The 22653-nt window shown below is 39.8% G+C and overlaps 2 protein-coding genes across 6 annotated transcripts in view; one reads left to right on the forward strand and one right to left on the reverse strand.

Annotated features, from left to right (window-relative positions):
• PCOLCE2 (procollagen C-endopeptidase enhancer 2) overlaps positions 1–7489 on the forward strand; it is a 42614-nt gene extending 35125 nt beyond the window's left edge. Inside the window, exons 7-9 of the mRNA XM_077827273.1 lie at positions 2459–2542; positions 5346–5513; positions 7268–7489. Coding sequence (XP_077683399.1) covers positions 2459–2542; positions 5346–5513; positions 7268–7398 — 383 coding nt within the window. The 3' untranslated portion in view covers positions 7399–7489. The remainder of the gene's footprint in view (positions 1–2458; positions 2543–5345; positions 5514–7267) is intronic.
• A 4023-nt stretch (positions 7490–11512) lies between these two features.
• The window catches only part of TRPC1 (transient receptor potential cation channel subfamily C member 1), a 47911-nt gene continuing 36770 nt past the window's right edge, over positions 11513–22653 (reverse strand). For 4 of the 5 annotated variants that reach the window (XM_077827275.1, XM_077827276.1, XM_077827279.1 and 1 more), the window contains 3 exons: positions 21562–21763; positions 20765–20959; positions 11513–14561 (listed from right to left, as the gene is read on the reverse strand). In XM_077827275.1, coding sequence (XP_077683401.1) covers positions 14334–14561; positions 20765–20959; positions 21562–21763 — 625 coding nt within the window. In that variant the 3' untranslated portion in view covers positions 11513–14333. The remainder of the gene's footprint in view (positions 14562–20764; positions 20960–21561; positions 21764–22653) is intronic. The other variant, XM_077827278.1, reaches the window with a different exon arrangement.

Here is a 22653-nt window from a genome sequence, read left to right on the forward strand (position 1 = left end):
AGGGCTTCATGCTTCCAATCTTCATATGCTGAATGTGAGAGATTAAATGTATAACAACAGCAGCATACGCACAAATTATTTATGATGTTTTTACAGCACTTGGGTTGATTTGTACTTAAAACAGATCAAATTGTCATGATAAAGACTTCAGAAGGGTTGTCAGAGATGTGGTGCTGAAAATATATAATGAAAAGCTGTTAAAATAGTCTTTGGGAGAAAACAAACATTTTAAAAATTGAAATAATGAACTATAAAAAATAATTTTGACATGACAGTGGAGAGAACCCGAGTAACAATTAATGCAGTTCTTCCTCAACTTAAAGTTCTCTATTTTAAGTTGTTACTTCCCATATTTGCCAGTCCCTAAACTTGTCAGCTGTCCGATATTGCACCGTTTACATCAAAGGGCCCATTCATCTCTTTTGGTAGCTTTTTTTTTTTGTAACCTTTATTAATTTGTTCTAAGCTTTTTAAACCAGTCCTTGTGGCACCATTGATGTTAAAAATAAAACCAGCCTACTAGTGATCTCACAGAGTATGTAGCAGACTCAGAGTTGACCACAAAGGAGAGCTTGTTGGGAAAAGACAAACAGGAAGAACTCTCTATTTGTGACAGGTTTCAGAGTAACAGCCGTGTTAGTCTGTATTTGCAAAAAGAAAAGGAGTACTTGTGGCACCTTAGAGACTAACCAATTTATTTGAGCATAAGTTTTCGTGAGCTACAGCTCACTTCATATCTGCTCTCCATGGCTTAGACCTGTATGACCAAAAACAACTTTCCACAGTTTAAACGTTTGGTGAATTACTGAATGGCATGTGGAGAAACGTTGTGGATATTTTGTTGGTATCAGAAGCCTTAGTAATAACAGGCATTTATTATCTTGCAAATCAAAATAGTTCAAGTCTGCATTAGACTTGTTAAACCATTAGTGACTGTTTAACTTTTAGCAGGTACTTCCATTAACCATCATGTTTAGTTATATACATTTACAGTACCATTATTATTAGGATTATTATATAATGGCAAAGTACTGAAAAACCATGAGGTTTTCAAAGGATTAAAAGTAGGTCAGTGACTATCAATTAAATGTTTCACATAATGCTGCATAATGAGGTGTTTTTTTTAACTTCACTGTATAGGTCAAATCATGTTGCTTACAGTATAGCTACAGATAAAATTGATACCGATTAAAGGTTTAATTAAATACAGCCAGACCCTCTCCAGTTCATGCTTCGCTAAATTGCAACATTTCTCATTCACACAAGCATCTTCCCACTTCTCATATGCTGTGGTGAGGACTCGTACCAACCAGATTTTATTATTTTTACAAAATGTACAGTACTACTAGATATACTACACTTACTAGTATACCTTGAAGTATTATCATGAATGCACACTAAGTCATAGTTGACAAAATATTTTGTGATGCATTAACCCAGTCTTTAATATGCATTTCACGCATATTCTCTAAATAGACAAAAGGAACAAAGAGGGAGAAAGGAAGTACTGTTTTACAGATGGGTAACTGAGGCACAGAAGGTTTAAGCGACTCATACAAAGATATTGGCAGGGCGAGGAAATGGAACCCATATCACCTGATTCGCAGTGCAGTACAGTACTTTAACTGCAAGATTATCTTTTGTGTCTGAAGGAGGCTGTCTAGTTATAATTATAACATTGTGTCTCGATGGTATTTTAAAAGTATACTGTTAAGACTGCATGGCAGTGGGTAAGAATACAAGGAGATAATTTGAATGCATGTCTCAGATCACATTACATTGTCAAATATAAATGTTATTGCAAATTGTTACTATAAATAAAAAAAGAGAAACTGTGCATTAAAAGAACATGAACAGTGATATATTGTGAACCCACAAAATTAAGACTAATTAAGCTGCCATCATTTTAATGCCATCTTGGCATCCCTATTTACTCCAACACACACACACACACACACACACACATATCACTTAACATTTATACTTGAATGCATAGACACAATAGGGATTAATTAAGGCTGTACTTTCATATTTCATGACTTTGCAACCAAATATTTCCTAAAAAATGCATGCCTTATAGACAGGTTTTAGTTGTACCCGACAGTTTATTGCGTGCAGTTTTGTAACCTCACAAACCAAGTGGACAGCTGAAATCTCTATATGTATAGTATGCATTCTGGATTGTACAAGGCGTTTTCAATTCTGTTCACTTAACATGGCCATTGAAACAGATAAGTGAAGACAATGTGTATAATAAAAAAGATCCAATAAAGATTGGGTGAGGAAGTTGGAAGAAGACGAATACTGAAATCATCTTCAGGCAATTCATCCTTTGGAATCCCAAATCTAGTTTTGCAGATTGAAAACGCCAGAAAGAATCTTGAAAATATTATTTAGAATGTTTTAATACACTCAATATCAATTTTACTCATTTACGTTTTTGTCCTATGAAAAAAAGCTTTGAAACCTACAGTTGCCCTTTGCCAGCAAAAATGTAGAAGGAATGGGACTCTTGAGAGCCATTACTGTTCAAGTAACTTTGGTAAGAACAACAAAGTTTATTTCTTTATAATTATTGACTTGGGACTATGTGTTTAGTCTCTGAGGAATTACAGAGAATGTAGTTGTAAATTGCTATTAGTATGCAAAGAAATGTTTTCATATCATCATACTCTCTCTCTCTTTCTCTTACGTATCTGTGACTCAATACGTTCCTGGAGCTGTTTTGAAGTAAAGACAGTGAATGTGTATCAGAAACAAACATACTTTCTCAGTCTAAACACAAATGACTACACAGAAGGTGAACTGTTGCTATATGAAAGTGTTGATTCAGGTACTATACTGGCATGCTGTCTTGCTGGAACAGCCTGTATATATTTTATTCACAATGGTATGTTTGTTGTACGTACTTGCATTACTCACTATTCCATAATTCAGTTTGTAGATGTTCAAAATATTTTTTAAAATAACCTACGGCGAAATATGGAGAAGCTGTGAAAGCCTGTGAGCCATAGTTTTCTTATTCAGATATAAATCACTGGTGATTAAATGATGTTTTACTGTATTTGCACAGTACTATCAGTCAGTGACTTTGTTTAGTTACCTTCCGAGGTGATTCCCCCATATTACTGTTGGACGCCTCTTTTTAAATCTCACTCTCTTCTACTGCCATTGAAACCTCATGTTGTAGCCACCATCCTCTCTGCCAAAGAAAGTTGCCCACAGTAGCCTTTCGAGCTAATCCAGTGATCATATTGCTAATTGGCTTTCCTCTAATACACTGGGTGAAGCTTTGTGCCACTTTGCCATAGCAAAACAGCCCTAAAGACAGCAGATCTGGGGGCCCTGGAAAAATCCCCTATCACAGGTGAATCCTTAGATAGCATAGGGCCATAATGTAATGTCTTATGCCACTTCCCTTCCTGTCTGCCAGCATAGAGAGGTGGTTGCTGGTGCAAATTAGAGAAGCCTTCAGGTTTCTCTAATTTGCCCTCAATGCAGATTGGCTCACAATCAGAGGGACCTGAAAATGGCCTTAAACTACGTTGTTTGCTCCCCTTATTGAGCTGTGCAGCAACTTGATCACAGCCCATGATCTGGGTCAAAGGCTTTTTTGGCCATTGGGTGACACAATGCAAGGCACTTTCCTTCTATCCCGTAGGGGAAATGAACAGCTTTTAATACTTCACCCAGCTTTTGATGATCTGAAGTTTCAGTTCCTCTTTAAAATAAGATGTTTGGGTATGTGATCTAGGGTTTGAATTAATGCAGAAGTTTTTAATTTTGCTGGCTTTGACACCCTTGGAAAAAAGAGCAATTTCTTTTTTTATATGTATTGTATACCTGTAATATTTGGTAGCTGATCTTTAGAAGTATGTTTTCTTAGTCTCCATTAATGTAATATCTATAGTCCTGTTGTGATGAAACTGCATCACATATAACTGCAAGAAGTTCTAAATTAAAAGAATACATTATATAATTTCACAAATGTTTGATCTGAAATGTTGGTTACACCAATGTTTAAACTATTCAGTCAGCATGTATTAGATCATTCAAGATCTCATTTGAAGGTGAACTGCAAAGGAGAAAAATGGTTGTACCATTTATTGTTCCTTTCATAATTATGGCCTAAAGTTTGCTTCTGCTTGTTTCTTTACATTAGGAATATTAGGTCATGTCTTTTTCTTGCTGAGGACTCTTTGGAGGATTAGAAAACAAGAGTTAGGATAGTGACATTATATAGGCTTAAATTTAAGTGGCAGTCTGTGAATTACTAAAGTCAGTGGAGTTCCATAAGTATAAAACCAGTGTGAGATGAGAGTCAGGTCCTAAAATTCACCATTGCCTTTTGACAGTGAAGAAAACTGCAGTTCTGCTTTCAGCCTATTGTCATGTCACTATCCCACTCCATTTCTCCAGGCTTCCAAAGAGCTCTCGAGCAAAAACAGGGATGACAAGACCTGATATTTCTATTGGGGGAGGAAGGGGGAAAATCATCCAAAGAATGTACTAAACTTTAGAGGTTGTCTTTATGTATCTTAAAGAGTAAATAAAAAGGGCACTTTTTTCTTGCTTTGCAGTTCACCTTCTAAAGAAAAGTGTAGGTGTTTTGTGCAGCCTAGCAGTTTCACAATTCAATCAGCAGGTAGGAGGTTCTTCTTACTATAAATATACTAAAATATGTCTGAAAATAAACAGGTTTGATTTTCTGTTTTTCAGAGATCCTAAATACCCACAAGTTCCGTTGACATCAGTGGGATCTGTGGGCATTCAGCATCTCTGAAAAAAGGTCAAATATTTTTTATTGGGCATGTGAGCTTAATGGTGCCCCTTCTTCCTCAAAAAGGAGACATGGGCGATGCAGGAGCCCAGTGTAAGACAATTAAATAATAATGGGTGTAAGAGTTTCCAACTATTTTAAAAATCAAAAAGAAAAAAATAAAAGGTTAATAAAGTCTTATCTCGTGTGATACACAGGAAGTCAGATGAGATGATATGATGGTGGGTCCCGTCTTTAAAAAAATAACTAACATCATAGAGTTTAATAACTAACATCATAGAATTGGATTTCCAAGTTGTTGGTGTTTTCTGGAAACAGTTCTATTTTTGACAAACCTCAATATGACCACCAAAATTTACCTATAACGAGTGACCCATTCGAAGTGCTGGGATTTTTGCAATGTTGCAACCCTCATTTTGGTGGCTGATAACGTATTTCTGTTACCTTCTTACCCTTTGGAAATAAGCAAGAGTTAAAGGGGCATCCATCAAGTCTGACAGATCAAAAATTTAACCTGCTATAAAAATAAACATGATACTGAAAACTAATATATTCTTTCTTCTAGTAATAACTGGAACTGTTATCACAGCAGTCCCACGGGGCGGTAGCTTACATGCAACAATATCAATCATAAATGTATATAAGGAAGGAAATTTAGCAATCCAGCAAGCAGGCAAGAATATGAGTGCCAAGATCATTGTTGTTTGTAAGCAGTGCCCTCTCATCAGGAGAGGTAAGTAAACAAGAGAAATAACTGCTGTAGGTTTCTGTAAAACTTTGCTCACCATTGCTTCCGTTTTCATAGCTCTTCTAACAATTTTAATTAGTCAGCTAATGTATCAGAATAACTAATTTCAAGAAAAAACTATCTATATAATGCATTTTTACAGTTGTTTTCAGAATCACTTGACCTACATGACAGACTTCATAGATAAACATATACTTGATTGTAAAACTTAGGCATAGACTTTAAATCTGATACATGTTGTAGGTGAAACAATTCTTACAACTTCATTGATGCAGTGGTTCAGTATCATGATTGTAATAAAATCCACAGGAACTTGTTTTGGTGTTCCCAAATAAAGCTTAGCTGGATTTCAGTTTTGGATTTAGGTGTTTGGGAGCCTGTTTTCACATGCAGTGATTTAGAGGGGGTAAATGCAAAGAGGTTAAACCTAAGAGTACTCAATACGACAACCAAGAGCACATTTGAAAGCATGATGACCTCTCCTCCTCCATAGCTGTTTTGTGCTAATTTACTTAATACCTCCCTACCTCAACTATCTTACAGGCAGTCTAATAGTAATACACCCACTTGATATCTGATGGGAAGTAACATCACTGTAGCTATACCAAACAAAATTCTGTATCAAGCATGTCAACCAAGGCAACATCCAATAAAATGTAATCAAGATGGCAAGTGTATCGTTATTAGAAATGCTTAGACAAGGTTTCATAGTAACAAGAAATTGAGAACAGACCTCAACCCAGCCTCCTGAGTAAACTGTAGTAAAAGCAACAAAGAAACCAAAAATGGAACCAGAACAGGGAAAAATCACAATTTAACTAGAGTATAAAGCAAAACACTCAGTATGCCGCTGGTATTTCCAACATGTATCCAAAATGGCCAGCACCAAAGAAGAAATCCTAGTCAGAAATTAATTTTTGCTTTTATCTTTTGCTGCCTGGAATCTGGATATCTAGGAGATATAACAAAATGTCCTTGATGGAGTAAACTGATTCCCTTTAAACAGGCATAGTGGCAGATTAGCCACAGAGTCCATGCCCAGGGGCCTCCACCAACCAGGGGTGGAAGGCCAGAGTCCCGGCCGCCAGGCAGGCAGGCAGGGAAGGGAAAGCCTCTGCCCCCCAACCCCAGTCTGTGGCAGCAATGCTGGGTGGGCAGGGAAATCCCCCTCCTCCCCCGTGCCCTCCAATCCCTTCCCTGGCAGAAGCTGTGGGATGGGGAAAGCCCAAGTGCCCCACAACCATCCCTGGCAGAAGCTGCGGGGCTGCAGGTAAGCCCCCATGCCCAACCCCATTCTCTGGCCGAAGTGCCAGGCAGGAGAAGACCCAGCGCCCCAACGCTGGTCCCCCACAGTAGCGCAGGGGGTGGCGGGGGAAGCCCCAGCACTTGGACCCCCGCTGTGGCCCTGGGACTGGAGGATACTTGTGACAACTGGCTTTTAAAATCATACCTGTCCAAGTATATGAGCTTATTAGACAAATTTACACTGGATGAGACACATTCTTCTCTAGCTAAGAATCAAGCTAGCTGAGTTAGGACTGAAATTACGTAAAGTGGTTTTCAGAGGACAGATTACCCAATTTGTAGCCAAAACCTACTTTTTAACAGAAAGTGGGGGATGCACCTTTTATGCAATGTATGCAGCACTACCTGTGTAAATAGAGCCCACAAGAATATAACTATTCTTTCCAAGTTATGTTTAGAAAGAGATTTGTCTTACCTCACCTTCCTTTCTGTAGGTCTAAACTACATCATCATGGGCCAGCTAGAAGAAGATGGCAGAGGTAAAGTCCTGCCCAACAACTTTATCATGAGTTTCAAGACTAAGAACCAAAAGATCCTGAACACCTTGAAAAACAAACGATGTTAAAATGTGAATTCTTTACTTGCATTCTGTCATCTCTTTGTGAGGAACAATTTTCATACAGTAAAAAATCAGGAAGATAAAACTGACCATGACCAAAGAGATCTTGTCAGTTTACTGTCCCTTACATATAACCATGTAACTGGCACTGTCAATGAAAAAATATATAGAGGAGAATAGATCCCAAATTTTAAACTGCAAGATTTGCAGCATAACCATCTGATCTGAAGCATGCCAAATTCTGACGCCTTTGAAGCTATTAATTTATACTTGTCTCAGAAGGATTTTTTTAGGAATGAGTTATGTGCAGATGTAAAATAAGAATAAGTGCAATATTTATAGTAATTCATTTTAACTTAGCTTTTTCTTCTAAAGTTGTTTTATTATATGGGTTCTTGCATTATTATCTATGCTTAATAAAAATTTTAAAACCTCACGCATGATACACCAAGGTATTAAAAAATTCTCTATGTATTAAGTAGGGCATGCTAAAAATAGAAAATCTCTGATCATTTACATGCTTGTGATTCAAGAATGGCACCACACTTACAGCATGTACATTAAAGTCAAAGGGAATTGGATTAGAGCTTTAAAAAATCTGAAACTACTATAGTGCAGTGCTTTTATCTAGCGATGTTTTATCTACATTGTTTATTTTATTTTTCAGTATTTCACAAATAAAAGCCAAATGATATTGTTAACCTACGTAGGTACGGCTAGGAACCAGTCCAGGGGCAGTGAACTACACCTGCAAACAGTATGCTATCCTCTTTCGCAGAATGGGAGACCAAGATTCAGAGTGACACTCAGCTTAGTACTGGGGATGCAGATGGTGGTATATCTGTCCCCATAGGCTGATGTGGAAGAAAGAAGTGCTACAAAGTGAGAGTGATTCATTTTCTGTTAGACAGTATTCCCACGTTATCAGCCTTTATACATAAAGGAAAGGAGTTGACTGGCAGGGAGATGCTTGTGATATAACGCCAGTTACTGCTGTCAGTTCTGTCCATTGCATCCTGTCTGATCCTTATTCTGAAATAAAAACTCAAGTTAAAGTAGATGGAGGAATGTAAATTTTACTGACACATAATGGAGAAACTGAACAACAATCTGTGGAAGGCAGACAAACTGTTTTTATTTCTCGTTCTACAACTACACAAAGCCTGAACTTTGTCACTGACTAATTGTATGTGGTACTAGAAGCTCAGGCTTCCTTGGGTGCTTAAGAAATTATCATCCTTTTCAATAAATACTGTTCAGAGGTCAGTTTATCCCTTGGATTCCTCAGATTAAAAAGGTGATTTTAAACATAACCAAATAAAAAGTGAGAATTCTTAAAGGTAACATCAATTTGAAAATCATATTTCTAAAATGTTTCCCTCCCCACGACTGTTTGCATTATGGTAGTGCCTAAAGGCACCAAAAAAGACTAACATCCCATTATACGAGGGATTGTACAGAACACACAATGAATGTGAGAAAGTTCCTGCTCTGAAGAGTTAACACAGAAAAAGGCAGGAGGACATAGAAGCACAGAGAGATGAAATTATTCACCCAGCATCACCTAGCAGTTCAATGGTAGAGCCTGCAATAGAACTCTGGTCTCCTGACTCCCCGTCCATTGCTCTACCCAGTAAACCAAGCTGCCTCTCCTGCTTTGGTGCTCTTAAAGTGACATTTGTTTTCAAACCACATTTGTAATGCTCCAGTTTTACACTCAGTTTTCAAATACTGGTTCATGTATAGACTATGCATTCTGGTACCTGCAAGCCTAGACAACAGCTTGGTGACACCTTTATACTCGTGCAGTGCTCTGGAAGCTATGTGTACTCTCTCCTACTTACAGGATGGGGGGGGGGGGCCGACACACAACTGTTCTAATCTCTGTGTTAGAGACCATGTAAATATTAGATATTACTTTGTTAATCACTGTTCACCAATGTAGCCCCAGCCTCACAACAGCTAATAACAAGTGGGTGCCTGGCTCACTTCCACAATAGATATTTTGGAAGGCATCATCCCTGTACTGGTGGTTTATTCTCCTCCCCCCCGCCCCCCCCAATCACCAATACAGGCAGTTTTGTTGGTTTGTTTTTTGGGGGGATGCTTTTCGATAGCAGGGAGAGTCCAACAGCTTACTATAAATCTCTTCTCTCACCTCACAGCAGAGGGGGCTCCTGACCCCGCTGCTATTCACAGCCCCTCCTCATGAACTTCCCAACCTGAACATACTGCCTTATTCCCCAAGGCTTTCCTAGAAACAGGTTCTCTTTTCTTGCTGAGGAAGCCCTATTCCACATATATCCCTCACCCTGTTTAAGGATTTCCTAAATACTAGCTTGAGCTATTTTACCTGTCGCTCCTCCCTCCCCCAACCCTGCTTACATTGGAGCAAGGTAAAAAATTTTAAAAAGTAACACACTGCTCAGGGGACAGTGATTCCAAATATAATTTTAGAAATAGCAAATTTGAGATGTAGTCACTTACATCTAGTCTGTGACAGACCAAATAGGACCAAAGGAAGATAACTAGCAGATACAAACTCTGGGGACCATTTTAGCCAGAAACAGAATGAAAGTCAAAAATATCTGTTCTTGACCCTTTGCTAGACCGTTCTGCTAGAAATTATATTGGCATGAAGAAAATGCTTTTTAAAAAGGAGAGGGAATTTTCATGTACAGGATATAAAGGAGATATTAGTTTGATCAAGACAAAGAAATTTCCTATGAAACAAAATGACAGCTCACTTGAAATAGATAAAAGAACCTGAAGCAGTCAGCATACCTCAACAGTCTCATTAGCAGAAACATTTGCTGCTGTTATGCCTTATATAGTATTGCAGTTTGTATGAAGAAATTCCTAAATCCTATAGCAAAATAAGCTCTGATCAAGCTTCTTGCTGTATTCTTTTTATGTCAGTTGAGAGCATTTGTGCTGCAGTTGAGGCATGGAGACAAGTAGATGGAGTTATGTGACAAGAAAAAATACCCAAGATTCTAAGTCAAGAGGCTGAAATGGCCACTAAATTAATTTCAGTAGAGAAAATACTCCTGATGTTGGTAACAGAAACGAAATAATCCACGGTAAAAGGTAATGTCAGATCCACTAGACTAAGAGTCCTGTTAATGCACCAGGTGAAAAAAATGTTTCCATGTGATCCCATCACTTGCATATTGAAGGTTTACATTCTAATTTCAGAAGCCATAGCATCATCCAAATGAATTACTAGACTTGCATAAACTCTTGTTACTGAGCTGTAGAGAGCTATTTTCTCCTCAGAGAGGCATATTTCAGTCAGGTGTTTCCAGGCTTTTTACCTAATGGACCAATAAATGTTTCTTGGATGAAGCCCAGAAAATCTGAAAACCAAGTGTCACATCCATGCCAATACCTTAATTGACGATCCTTTCATCAACAAATCTGTTCAAGGCTACAGCTTGAAAGGAGTCTGTAACATCAGCTCCATTCTTGTGGCAGTATGAGAAACACAGGTGTGATTAACAGTGAGCTGTCAAGTAAGAAACAAACAAACAATCTCTTTCTTAAAACCTTGGGAGACAAAGAAGTCTGAAGGATATGACCAGATTGAATATGCCTCACCCAGAAAGGACATTTACTCGTCTCTACTTTACTTGTGCCCAAGAAGAAAGACATGAGGACCATAGCCACCTCCAAGTCCCAAATACAATGAACACACTAAAATGTATGTTGTGACTAAAGCCATAGAGAATAAAACTCTGCTTTACAGGAACCTGAACCACACTTCTAGGTATATTTGATCCCATCTCAAGGCAGGGGGATGGACTAGATGACTTTGTGACATCCCTTTCAGCCAATGTTTCTATGATTATAGACATGAAAATCTGAAGCAAAAGAAAACTTTAGGGTTTTTTTCCCAACTCCAGAGAAATGCCTTTACAAAACATAGTTCTATAGTCTGCTGGGCAGGTGGAAGGAGAAAAGGGAATTACTGGTTTATAGACAGAGAAATAAAGGGAATAATGTGGAAATATTAATAGATCGGTAGCTATAACTTCCAGCCAACTTCCTTAAATTCCTAGGCTAACATATCTTGACATGGTGTGTAATGCATTGGAAATGATAAGCTCTCTCCTAAATATTTGTTTCAAGTATATGTTTTTATTCATATCTAATACAACCATATTTTTCAAATGTTCTTTCTTTCTTTCCTTCCTTCCTTCCTTTTTTGGAGTATATGAGATAACATATACAGCTTTTATGTTTGGATTATAAATTAACACCACTCACCAGCCAAGTCAAGAATTTGATCATCCTCTTGTCTTAGAACATAGTCCTTATTCAAATTAAAAAGCTGACAGACAATTCAGAATCTCTCTACAGAAGGAGATCAAAAGGCCTGATGTTTAAACCCCATTTGGGATATGCATAATTCCATAGTACAGAAAATATATTACTTTTACAAGAAATATTTTATAAGAACTTCCTCAAAAGGGGGAACATTGACAAAAGCCTCAACTTCTCTCTATAAGCCCCAGGATCAGTTATGGTTATAGGCCACTGTGGCTACCTGCGCCTTTTGGCCTTAAGACTCACTAATTATCTGATATCCAACCCAGAATGTTAGGAGAACACTGCCTCCACAGTATTACTGCCAAACAATCCTCTGTCATAAATATGTGTTTTTCATATTAAAAAAATACAGGAGTCTCACATTTTCTCAATTATAGTTTGTCTACTTGAATTATACACAAGCATATGAAGATATACTGTACCCTCTATCACAGAAAACTCACAAAGCCCTTACTTTCCATTGTAAGAAGAATAAAAGTCACAAATAATTATGATGTTTAATAATAATTCTGATACAAACACCTTACAGTTGGAAGCAGTAAATTCGGGAAGAACACAAAATATTAAGATAAATTTAAAATAGGATATGAAAAAATCTCTCACAGGGTATATCTACACTGCAGCTGGGAGGGTGCTTCTCAACACAAGTAGCAAGACACACACTAGCTCTGCTCAAGCTAGCGTGCTAGAAATAGCTGTGTAGGTGGGATGTGGGCAGCAACTTGGGCTAGCTGCCTGAGTACAAACCTGCCTGGGCTCCCTAGATACATACTCGGATGGTTAGAAAAAGTCACAACCTGTGATACCCACAGCTACGCTGCTACTTTTAGCAAGTCTGTCTATTGTTACTCCTGGGGGAATTCTGTGCCACTGCGCACAGCAGAATTTTGCAGAAATTCATGTTGTGTGCAGGCAGAATTTCCTTTCCCCCATAGAAATGGGCTGCAGTGCTGCTGGTTGCCAGGAGGGGCTGCTGGACCCAGCAGAGCCCAGCTCACACATAGAAGACACTCCTGGGGGGAGAGGGAGGGGCTAGAGGGCTCCCAGCAGCTTCAGTTCCCTGCATGCCCTGAGAGTAGGAGACGGCAGTGAGCATCAGGCTGTTTCTCCCTGGGTTCTGAGGGGTAGAGGGGCGCACTGGGGGGAGTGCGGCTGGGCTCGGGATAGGGGGGAGGGAGAGGGGGGCAGGTGTCTCAGGATTAAGGGGGGCCCTGCGGCTGGGCTCTGGGTTGGAGTAGGTGTGAGTATCTGGGCTGGGGGGCCCACAGGGCTTGGCTCTGTTGGCAGAAGGGGGCAGAGAAACAGGAACTGGATTGTCACAGGGGTTTCTTTAACTTTCTACTCCTGGGGGAATTTGTGTGTCTGTCTGTATTATTACCGACATACCTGCTGATAGATATTTAGAAATAAATTACCAAAATAATTGAAACTGGCGTTATTACGTAGTGTTATTTTGACAAATACATTTGCAGAATTTTAAAACGTGTGCAACATTTTTAATTTTTTGTTGCAGAATTTTTAATACTTTTTTGGCTCAGAATTCCCCCAGGAGTACTATTGTGCTGGAAAACACACTCACAGCTGCGGTGTATACATACTCTAAAACAGAGCCTTCTGAATTGCATATCTTCCAATGTACAGGCATAGTGTATGTTCTTACACAGAAATAATTGTACAATATTTCCATTTGTTTTAATGGACAAGAAATATTTAGCCTTGCAAACAAGTGACATTCATGCTCTAGACCGATATCTAATTCTTGTTTAAAAATTATGTTTTCCTATGCCAAAGAACAACTGTGTGTAATCCACATACACAAGGTTTCTGAACACTACTCAAAATTAAGAGGCTAATTTTTAAAAAAATTCCCAGATCTCAAGAGTTGCATATTGCAAATGTACACACATGAAAAATCTTCACATGTTTTTGAGAGGACATAACTATTTTAAATGGATCCATGAAAGTTCGGGAGATGGATAGTTCACTTTGGCTCTATGTTCAAGATTTCAGCATCCCCACTACCCTGCAATTTTCAGGGAACAAATCACAAATTTCATTTCCCAATGTTTTTCAGTTGTTAATATTCAGTCAACAGCATCATGTACAAAAACTGTCATTTTCAGAGTCATGCAGTGTTTAACTTTCTATTGCAACCTACTTTAAATCATATACTGGTTACATTTCTATTACGAAAGCGCCAGGTATATTTTTAAGTATTGTTAAGATCTCCACCTTTTCCCACAACTTGAAAAAGCAGTAACCAAGAGGGACAAAACAGCAAAAATAGGGGAAATAAATGCAACATGCAAGCTATGAAGACCTGAAGCCTGATAGCTGTAATGTGACCTGTCAAAATCCATATTTTGGGGAACATTTATTGTAAAATCCTATATACATATTTTACATACTGTACATTACACACTTAAAGAGCTTTAAAAGAATGATAGTTTTTGCATTCATTTCCACATCTTTTGAACTTAGCTGAAACTCATGCAAATACATTTTCAAATTTAAGGTTGTGCAAAAAATTTGCTTTTCTATTGGTCTGGCAACAACAGACTTAGGCCAACACTTTCAACTACAGTTAGACATGTTCTAAAAGCTGGACCTTAATTTCTTGGATAAAACATAGCATATTTAGATGTCCGAAAGCCAAGCAGATCCCTCATTTCATTTCGGAATTTTGATAAATCTTGCCGCAGTTCATTGAGATTTTCCACAGTTGCTTGATCCATGCTTTGCATCTTTTGTCTCATGGAGGTTAAGTAACGATGGACTAAACAACACATCACCTTTTGGTAATTCTCATCCCTCTTTTGCTTCAGATTTCTCCATTCCTTTAAACAAAGATATAGGTTTACTAAACAAAAGGGATTTATTTTTATGTGTTAATTTAATTTTTGAGCCCTGAAGCCTATGTACAATTGCACGGACAACACCACATATGTGCACACAAATTGGAAATCTGTATGTACCAATTTTCAACTTGTGTATATGCATGTGACAATGCGTGCAGCCTTTTGAGATAAAAATCAGGCCTACAGTGCCCAATTCATAAAGCAGAAATGAAAGTCTTTTAATCTAACTGGCTTGGAAAAAGTTATACAGATGTATGAGATTTCCATCATCTAGTCATTAATAGTATTTCTATACTTAAATGTACGTTCTGTACAGTCTTTCAATCTGGTTTGCTTGAAATATTTTTGGCTGCAAGAAGGAGCAGTAGCAATTAGTATGCATAATTATAGGGTACATTAACTATGTTTATTTAAAGAAAATGTAAAACCAAAAAAAATTAAGAGACTCCAGTGTTCCTTTTTTGGTTATTTATTTTGACATGTCATGTGACATGTTTAAAATTAGTTGTCCCCCCCAACTTTAGCATATTCTAACTGCACCATTTTCAAAATTATTACAAATTTCAACACTGAAGAAAAAAGTGTTAACAGGTTTTACATCAAGCAGCAGGGCCATTAAAGATTTGGTTAACAGGTTTTGGTTTTGTTGAAACATGAAAATTATGCCAGCCTTAATTAAAAACCTCAATTAAAATCTGAAATAAATATTTTTGTTCGTGTTCTGTGCCAACAGTTATATTTTGGATTCATAGCCCTGCTCTACGCTACAAGTTTAGGTCGAATTTAGCAGCATTAGATCGATTTAACACTTCACCCGTCCACACAAAGCCATTTTTGTCGACTTAAAGGGCTCTTAAAATCGATTTCTGTACTCCTCCCCAACGAGGGGATTAGTGCTGAAATCGACATCGCCAGGTCAGATTTGGGGTAGGGTGGATGCAATTCAATGGTATTGGTTCTCCGGGAGCTATCCCAGAGTGCTCCATTGTGACCGCTCTGGACAGCATTTTCAACTCAGATGCACTAGCCAGGTACACAGGAAAAGCACCGGGAACTTTTGAATTTTATTTCCTGTTTGGCCAGCGTGGCGAACTCATCAACACAGGTGACCGTGCAGTCCCAGAATTACAAACATACAGTCCCAGCATGGACCAAACAGGAAGTACTGGATCTGATCGCTGTATGGGGAGATGAATCCGTGCTAACAGAACTCCGTTCCAAAAGACGAAATGCCAATATATTTGAAAAAATCTCCAAGGGCATGATGGACAGAGGCTATAACATGGACCTGCAGCAGTGCTGCGTGAAAATTAAGGAGCTCAGGCAAGCCTACCGAAAAACCAAAGAGACAAACGGCCACTCTGGGTCAGAGCCCCAGACATGCCGCTTCTATGATCAGCTGCATGCAATTCTAGGGGTTGTCCCTACCACTACCCCACCCCTGCCGGTGAACACCTGCAAAGGGGGAGTCTCACGCAACAGGGATGAGGATTTTGAGGAGGAGGAGGAGGATAGCGCACAACGGGCAAGCAGAGAAGCCGTTCTCCCTGACAGCCAGGAACTGTTTATCACCCTGGAGCCAATACCCTTCCAACCCTCCCAAGGCAGGCTCCCAGACCATGAAGCCGGAGAAGGCACCTCTGGTGAGTGTACCTTTGTAAATATAATACATGGTTTAAAAGCAAACGGGTTTAATGATTAATTTGCCCTGAAGACTTGGGATGCATTCACAGCCAGTACAGCTACTGGAAAAGTCTGTTAACGTGTCTGGGGATGGAGCAAAAATCCTCTAGGGACATTATAAAGGGGACATTCAGAGGTGTTTGGCAGTTCCTGCTTGGCTGTTTGCCTGTGGCTGAAAAGAAATCATCCCCGCTTTTAGCCATGCGGTGGAGGAGGGCCTGTTCATGCGGAGCTGTTCACGTTTGGCTGGCAGGGATCTTCCCTGATACTAGTCACGTGGTGGGAGGAGAGCTGAAGTGATCATCCCAGAGAATTGGGGTGGGGAGATTTAGTTGGGTTTGTGCTGCACGTTAACCCGAAAACCGCAGCCCCTCCTTTTAAATGGCCAACCCAACGGGTGCTTGGTATGGGAAAGGAGTGTGCTGCTGTTTGAAACCATTCCCACATGTTAGGAAGGTTGAAGAAGCCAAAGTACTGTGGCTTACCATGGCTACCTGCAAGCCAAATTCTGTTGCCCAGCCCTGCGTGTGTGATCTCTCACACCAAACTGGCAGGCCCTCAATATAAGAGGCAAAATGCGACCTTGTACCGAAAGCACACGTGCCATGTAATGTTAACAGCTTGGTTCACCGTGAAAGAGTCTACCCATTGTTCTCTAAAATGTGTCTTTTTAAATACTACTCTCCCTTTTTTTCCTCCCGCAGCTGAAAATGTTTCAACGCTCCCCCTATCATCTCCATCCCAGAGGCTAGCGCAGATAAGAAGGGGAAAAAAATGCACTCGTGATTAAATGTTCTCTGAGCTTATGCAGTCCTCCCACACTGAAAGAGCACCGTGGAGGCAAACAGTGGCAGAGTCCAGGAAAGCAGAAAATGAACGTGAGGACAGGAGGGACGAGAAAGATGAGAGGTTGCGGGAGCAAGAGGAGAGGTGGCATCAGCGTGATGAGAGTAGGCAGGATGCAATGCTGAGGCTACTGGGGGAACAAACTGATAAGCTCCAGCGTCTGGTGGAGCTGCAGGAAAGGCAGCAGGATCACAGACTGCCGCTGCAGCCCGTGTAACCACCCACCCTCCTCCCCAGTTTCCATAGCCTCCTCACCCAGACGCCCAAGAACGTGGGGGTGGGGACTCCGGGCAACCAGCCACTCCACCTCAGAGGACTGCCCAAGCAATAGAAGGCTGGCATTAAAATAGTTTTGAACATCAGTGTGGCCTTGTCCTTTCCTCCTCCCCTCCTCCACCACCCCACCCGGTGCTTCCCTCCTCCCTCACCCCTCCCAGGCTACCTTGGCAGTTATCCCCCTATTTTGTGATGAATTAATAAAGAATGCATGAATTTGAAACAACAATGATTTTATTGCCTCTGCAAGCGGTGATCGAAGTGGAGAGGGCAGCTGGCTTACAGGAAAGTAGAGTGAACCAAGGGGGCGGGTTTTCATCAAGGAGAAACAAACAGAAGTGTCACACCGTAGCCTGGCCAGTCATGAAACTGGTTTTCAAAGCTTCTCTGATGTGCAGCACACCCTGATGTGTTCTTCTAATTGCCCTGGTGTCTAGCTGCGTGTAATCAGCAGCCAGGCGATTTGCCTCAACCTCCCACACCGCCATAAATGTCTCCCCCTTACTCTCACAGATATTGTGGAGCACACAGCAAGCAGTAATAACAATGGGAATACTGGTTTCCCTGAGGTCTAAGCAAGTCAGTCAACTGCTCCAGCGCACTTTTAAACATCCAAATGCACATTCTACCACCATTCTGCACTTGCTGAGCCTATAGTTGAACAGTTCTTTACTACTGTCCAGGGTGCCTATGTATGGCTTCATAAACCATGGCATTAAGGGGTAGGCTGAGTCCCCAAGGATAACTATAGGCATTTCAACATCCCCAACAGTTATTTTCTGGTCTGGAAAGTAAGTCCCTTCCTGCAGCTGTTCAAACAGACCAGAGTTCCTGAAGATGCGAGCGTCATGTATCTTTCCCGGCCATCCCACGTTGATGTCGGTGAAACATCCCTTGTGATCCATTAGTGCTTGCAGCACCATTGAAAAGTACCCCTTGCGGTTTACGTACTGGCTGCCAAGGTGGTCCGGTCCCAAGATAGGGATATGAGTTACCGTCTATTGCCCCACCACAGTTAGGGAATCCCTTTGCAGCAAAGCCATCCACTATGACCTGCACATTTCCCAGAGTCACTACCCTTGATAGTAGCAGCTCAGTGATTGCGTTGGCTACTTGGATCACAGCAGCCGCCACAGTAGATTTCCCCACTCCAAACTGATTTCCGACTGACCGGTAGCTGTCTGGCGTTGCAAGCTTCCAGAGGGCTATCGCCACTCACTTGTGAACTGTGAGGGCTACTCTCATCTTGGTATTCTGACGCTTCAGGGCAGGAGAAAGCAAGTCACAAAATTCATGAAAGTGCCCTTACGCATGCGAAAGTTTCGCAGCCACTGGGAATTGTCCCAGACCTGCAACACTATGTGGTCCCACCAGTCTATGCTTGTTTCTGGGGTCCAGAATCGGTGTTCCACAGCATGAGCCTGCCCCATTGCCACCAGTATAGCCAAACTAGCGGGGCCCATTCTTTGAGAGAAGTCTATGTCCATGTCCTCATCACTCTCCTCACCACCCTGCGGTCGCCTCCTCGCCTGCTTTTGCAGGTTCTGGTTCTGCACATACTGCAGGATAATGCGCGAGATGTTTACAATGCTCATAACTGCCGCGGTGATCTGAGTGGGCTCCATGCTTGCCATGGTATGGTCTGCAGGAGAGTAGAGTTGCAACAGAAGCAGTGGCTGATGATGGATGCCATAAGAATAGTTATTTATAGAGAATGACGAGAGGACCTGCGAGGTGGATTGATGAGAGCAACTTTGCAGCAGAAGCGGTGGAGAACAATGGTTAGCACTGCACACATTTCCCGAGGAAGAACACACATACCCGGGAGCCCATGACAGACAACATGGAGAAATTCGCTATTGAGACAATAGCAGCAGAGAAGAGTTGCTGCAGAAGTGGTGGATGACAATGGTTAGCAGTCCTACTGCACCGTCTGCTGAAAGCAGTATGGCGTCCACATGGAAAAAAGGTGCAAAACAATTGTCTGCCGTTGCTTTGACGGAGGGAGGGGCGACTGGCAACATGTACCCAAAACCACCCGCGACAATGTTTTTGCCCCCTCAGGCCTTGGGAGCTTAACCCAGAATTTCAATGGGCGGCAGAGACTGCGGGAACTGTGCACCGCTCCGTAAGTCGACGCTAGTCACGGTAGTGAGGACACACTCCACTAACTTAATGCGCTTAGTGTGGACATACGCAATTGACTGTATAAAATCTATTTCTAAAAATCAACTTCTATAATATCGACCTAATTTTGTAGTGTAGACATACCCATAGACTAAGAGAGTTTAAGGCCAGAAGGGACCATTATGTGGTGCTTGCTGCACCCTCTTCAATATTTCAACATCCTTTTTAAAATGCAGGCAACAGAACTGTTACACGGTATATTATTATTGATCTCACCAACCCCATATACAGAGATAAAAATCACCTCCCTACTCCTACTCACTACTTCCCTATTTGTACATTCAAAGAATACATTAGCTCTTTTTTGTCACAGTATCACACTGGAGCTCATGTTGAGTTGCTTGTCCAACAAGACCCCTAAATCCTTTACATAATCACTGCATTCCAGAATTTACAGTCCCCCGTTCTACAGGTATGGCCTGCGTTATTTGGTCCTGGATATATAACTTTGTATTGGCTGTATTTAAACACATTTTGTCTGAATGGGCCCAGGTTACCAAGTAATCCCAATCGCTCTACATGACTGCCCTGTTGTCATCATTATTTACCACTCAACCAATCTTTGTGTCAGCCACCAATTTTATTAGCAGTGATTTTATATTTACTTCCAGATCACTGACAAAAATGCTGAATAGCATCAGGCTTTTTACTGATCATTGCAGAACCCCACTAGATCCTCCGCCCCCTGTCCTGCATTTGATAAGAATTCCCCACTGACAACTATTTTTAAGCTCTGTCAGTTAGCCAGTTCTTATTTCATTTAATGTGGACTCTGCAGATATTGTATAGTGCTAATTTTGAATCAGTGTGTCATGTGGTACTACATCAAAGATCTTACATAAGTATATTACATTTACTCAATTACCTTCATCAACTAAACTTATAATCTCTTCAAAGAATTACATCAGGTTTGTTTGATAAGAACTATTTTCCATAAAAATCATGTTGATGGGCAATTATATTCTTACTCTTGAATTCTTCATCAACTGAATCCCCTATCAGCTTAACCATTATTTTGGATATAACTAAGACTATACTTAGAATATATTATTGTGATTTATTTATTATACAACCCACAGCATCATAGGAACTTGCAAGTAGATAACAATATAAATTCTCTTAGGTTCATTTAAGCAAGGAATATTTGTATGATTGTTAACATACACTTAACTTTCCAGACAATTTCTTACCTTTAGGCTATTCTGACGTTTGACTTTGCCAGTTGAAGTATGAGAGCTGATCCATTTACTAAGGCTGTTGAAGAGATAGCAGATAGTCTTGGGAGAAGGAATGACATTGAAAGGTGGAGGTAGTGTGCATTTATCATCAAAGTAGCTAAGCCAAAGCTTGGCACGAGCAAATTTCCATTCTTTGTCTTCATGATTCTAAAATAACAAATATTAAGATAAGAGTGGTAAAATGAGCAAGAGAGTCTGCAAAAAAAATATGCAATGTTATGAGAATTTATGTTAGTAACTTTACGTGGTTTACATTTTCCAGTACCTTAAACACTAACAGTGAATAAATTCATCAGTATATGCTATGGCATAAAAAAAGTCAACTACTAGTGTGTATAACTCACATGTTATATGCACTTTAAAGAAATATCTAAACTAACCAAAAGATTCAATGAACTGACAAAAACTGATTCTAGACTCAGCTGCCATTAGACTTAATCTTCCATTTCCACATGTCCGCACTTCTAAAATTTTTAACACTACAATATTTTGATACAATTAAAACAGGGAAAATAAAGAAGCCAAACATTCTTGTCTGATCTCTGCCATTCAGTTCATGACCCTACAAATACTTATGCATGTGAATTCAATGAAACTACTTGCATGCATAAAGTTACTCATGCGTGTGTTTCCACAGTCAGGCATTAGACTAGAATCCTAAGCGTAGACAATAACTTTCTCTGGTACAGCACCAAGAAAATTGCTGACACTTTGACTTAAAAATAATACATAATAATTAATTTACTTACTGCTATCAGCTGAAAGCTTTTATGAAGCATTGCCACTAAGAGCTTGGTAAGGACAATCACAACCACTACGTTGTAGGTACCAACAATAACAGCGCCCACAAAAGACTGCAATTCTTCACCATATCTAAATCTAGTGACAAAGATTGCTACATGTGCTAGGGAGAATATGTACCAGAACAGAGCAAAGCAGGTGCCAATAAACCTACAAAAACAAAATAATCTATGGTTAGATCACATATTAAAAAACCTCCACACAAATGTAAAAGAAATTAACGTGAATTCTATTATTCAGCATGAACTGCCAGCCTCATTCAATTATTACTAATTAAGGACCAGACGGATACTGTTATTTATGTTGAATAGTTCTCTACATCATAAGCAGTCCCACTTAAATCAGCAGGGCTACTTACAGAGTAAGGTGCTACAGACTTGTCAGTAAGCGTATCACAATCTGGCCCTAACTGATGATATATCTGAGCCTTTCTTTCCATTTCAAATCATTACATTTAAAATAGTAGTTTTCCCTAAAATACTTTTTGTCTCAACCCCTTCCCTAAAAAAACCCAAACAAAAACAAAACAAAAAACTAGATGCAACATTGGCTTAAGCCAGTGCCCAACACAGTGACTATAAAGACTCTCGTTGACTTTACTGAATTTTGTATCAGGTCCTATGTGAGTGAGCAAGAGCAAGAAGGTTCAGTATTTAATGGTAACTGATCAACATAATAACATGAGACACTACCACTGAAGAAGTTATAGTTCTCCCAGAGAGACAGTTACCAAATTCACCAAGTAATTCAACTTTATAATCTCAGTGGAAGCATATGAAACGTTTTTATTATCTGCAGATCACTGAGTTTATAAGCCATACTGTAGTATATCTTCATGGCACCTTGATTTCAACTTCATGCCCAGCTGCTGTGGAGATACTTCACAACATATTAAAATACAATGAACCTCAAATTTCTAATCACTACAGTTTAAACAGGTATAGTTTAGAAAAAATAAACATTTTTGAGTCTTTATAGTTCATCTTGAAGTTGTTAATGTAGGAAGGAACATACGGATCAACCCACAGCGTGCAAATGTT

This window comes from Eretmochelys imbricata, chromosome 9 (assembly GCF_965152235.1).
Source record: "Eretmochelys imbricata isolate rEreImb1 chromosome 9, rEreImb1.hap1, whole genome shotgun sequence".
Lineage (NCBI taxonomy): Eukaryota > Metazoa > Chordata > Testudines > Cheloniidae > Eretmochelys > Eretmochelys imbricata.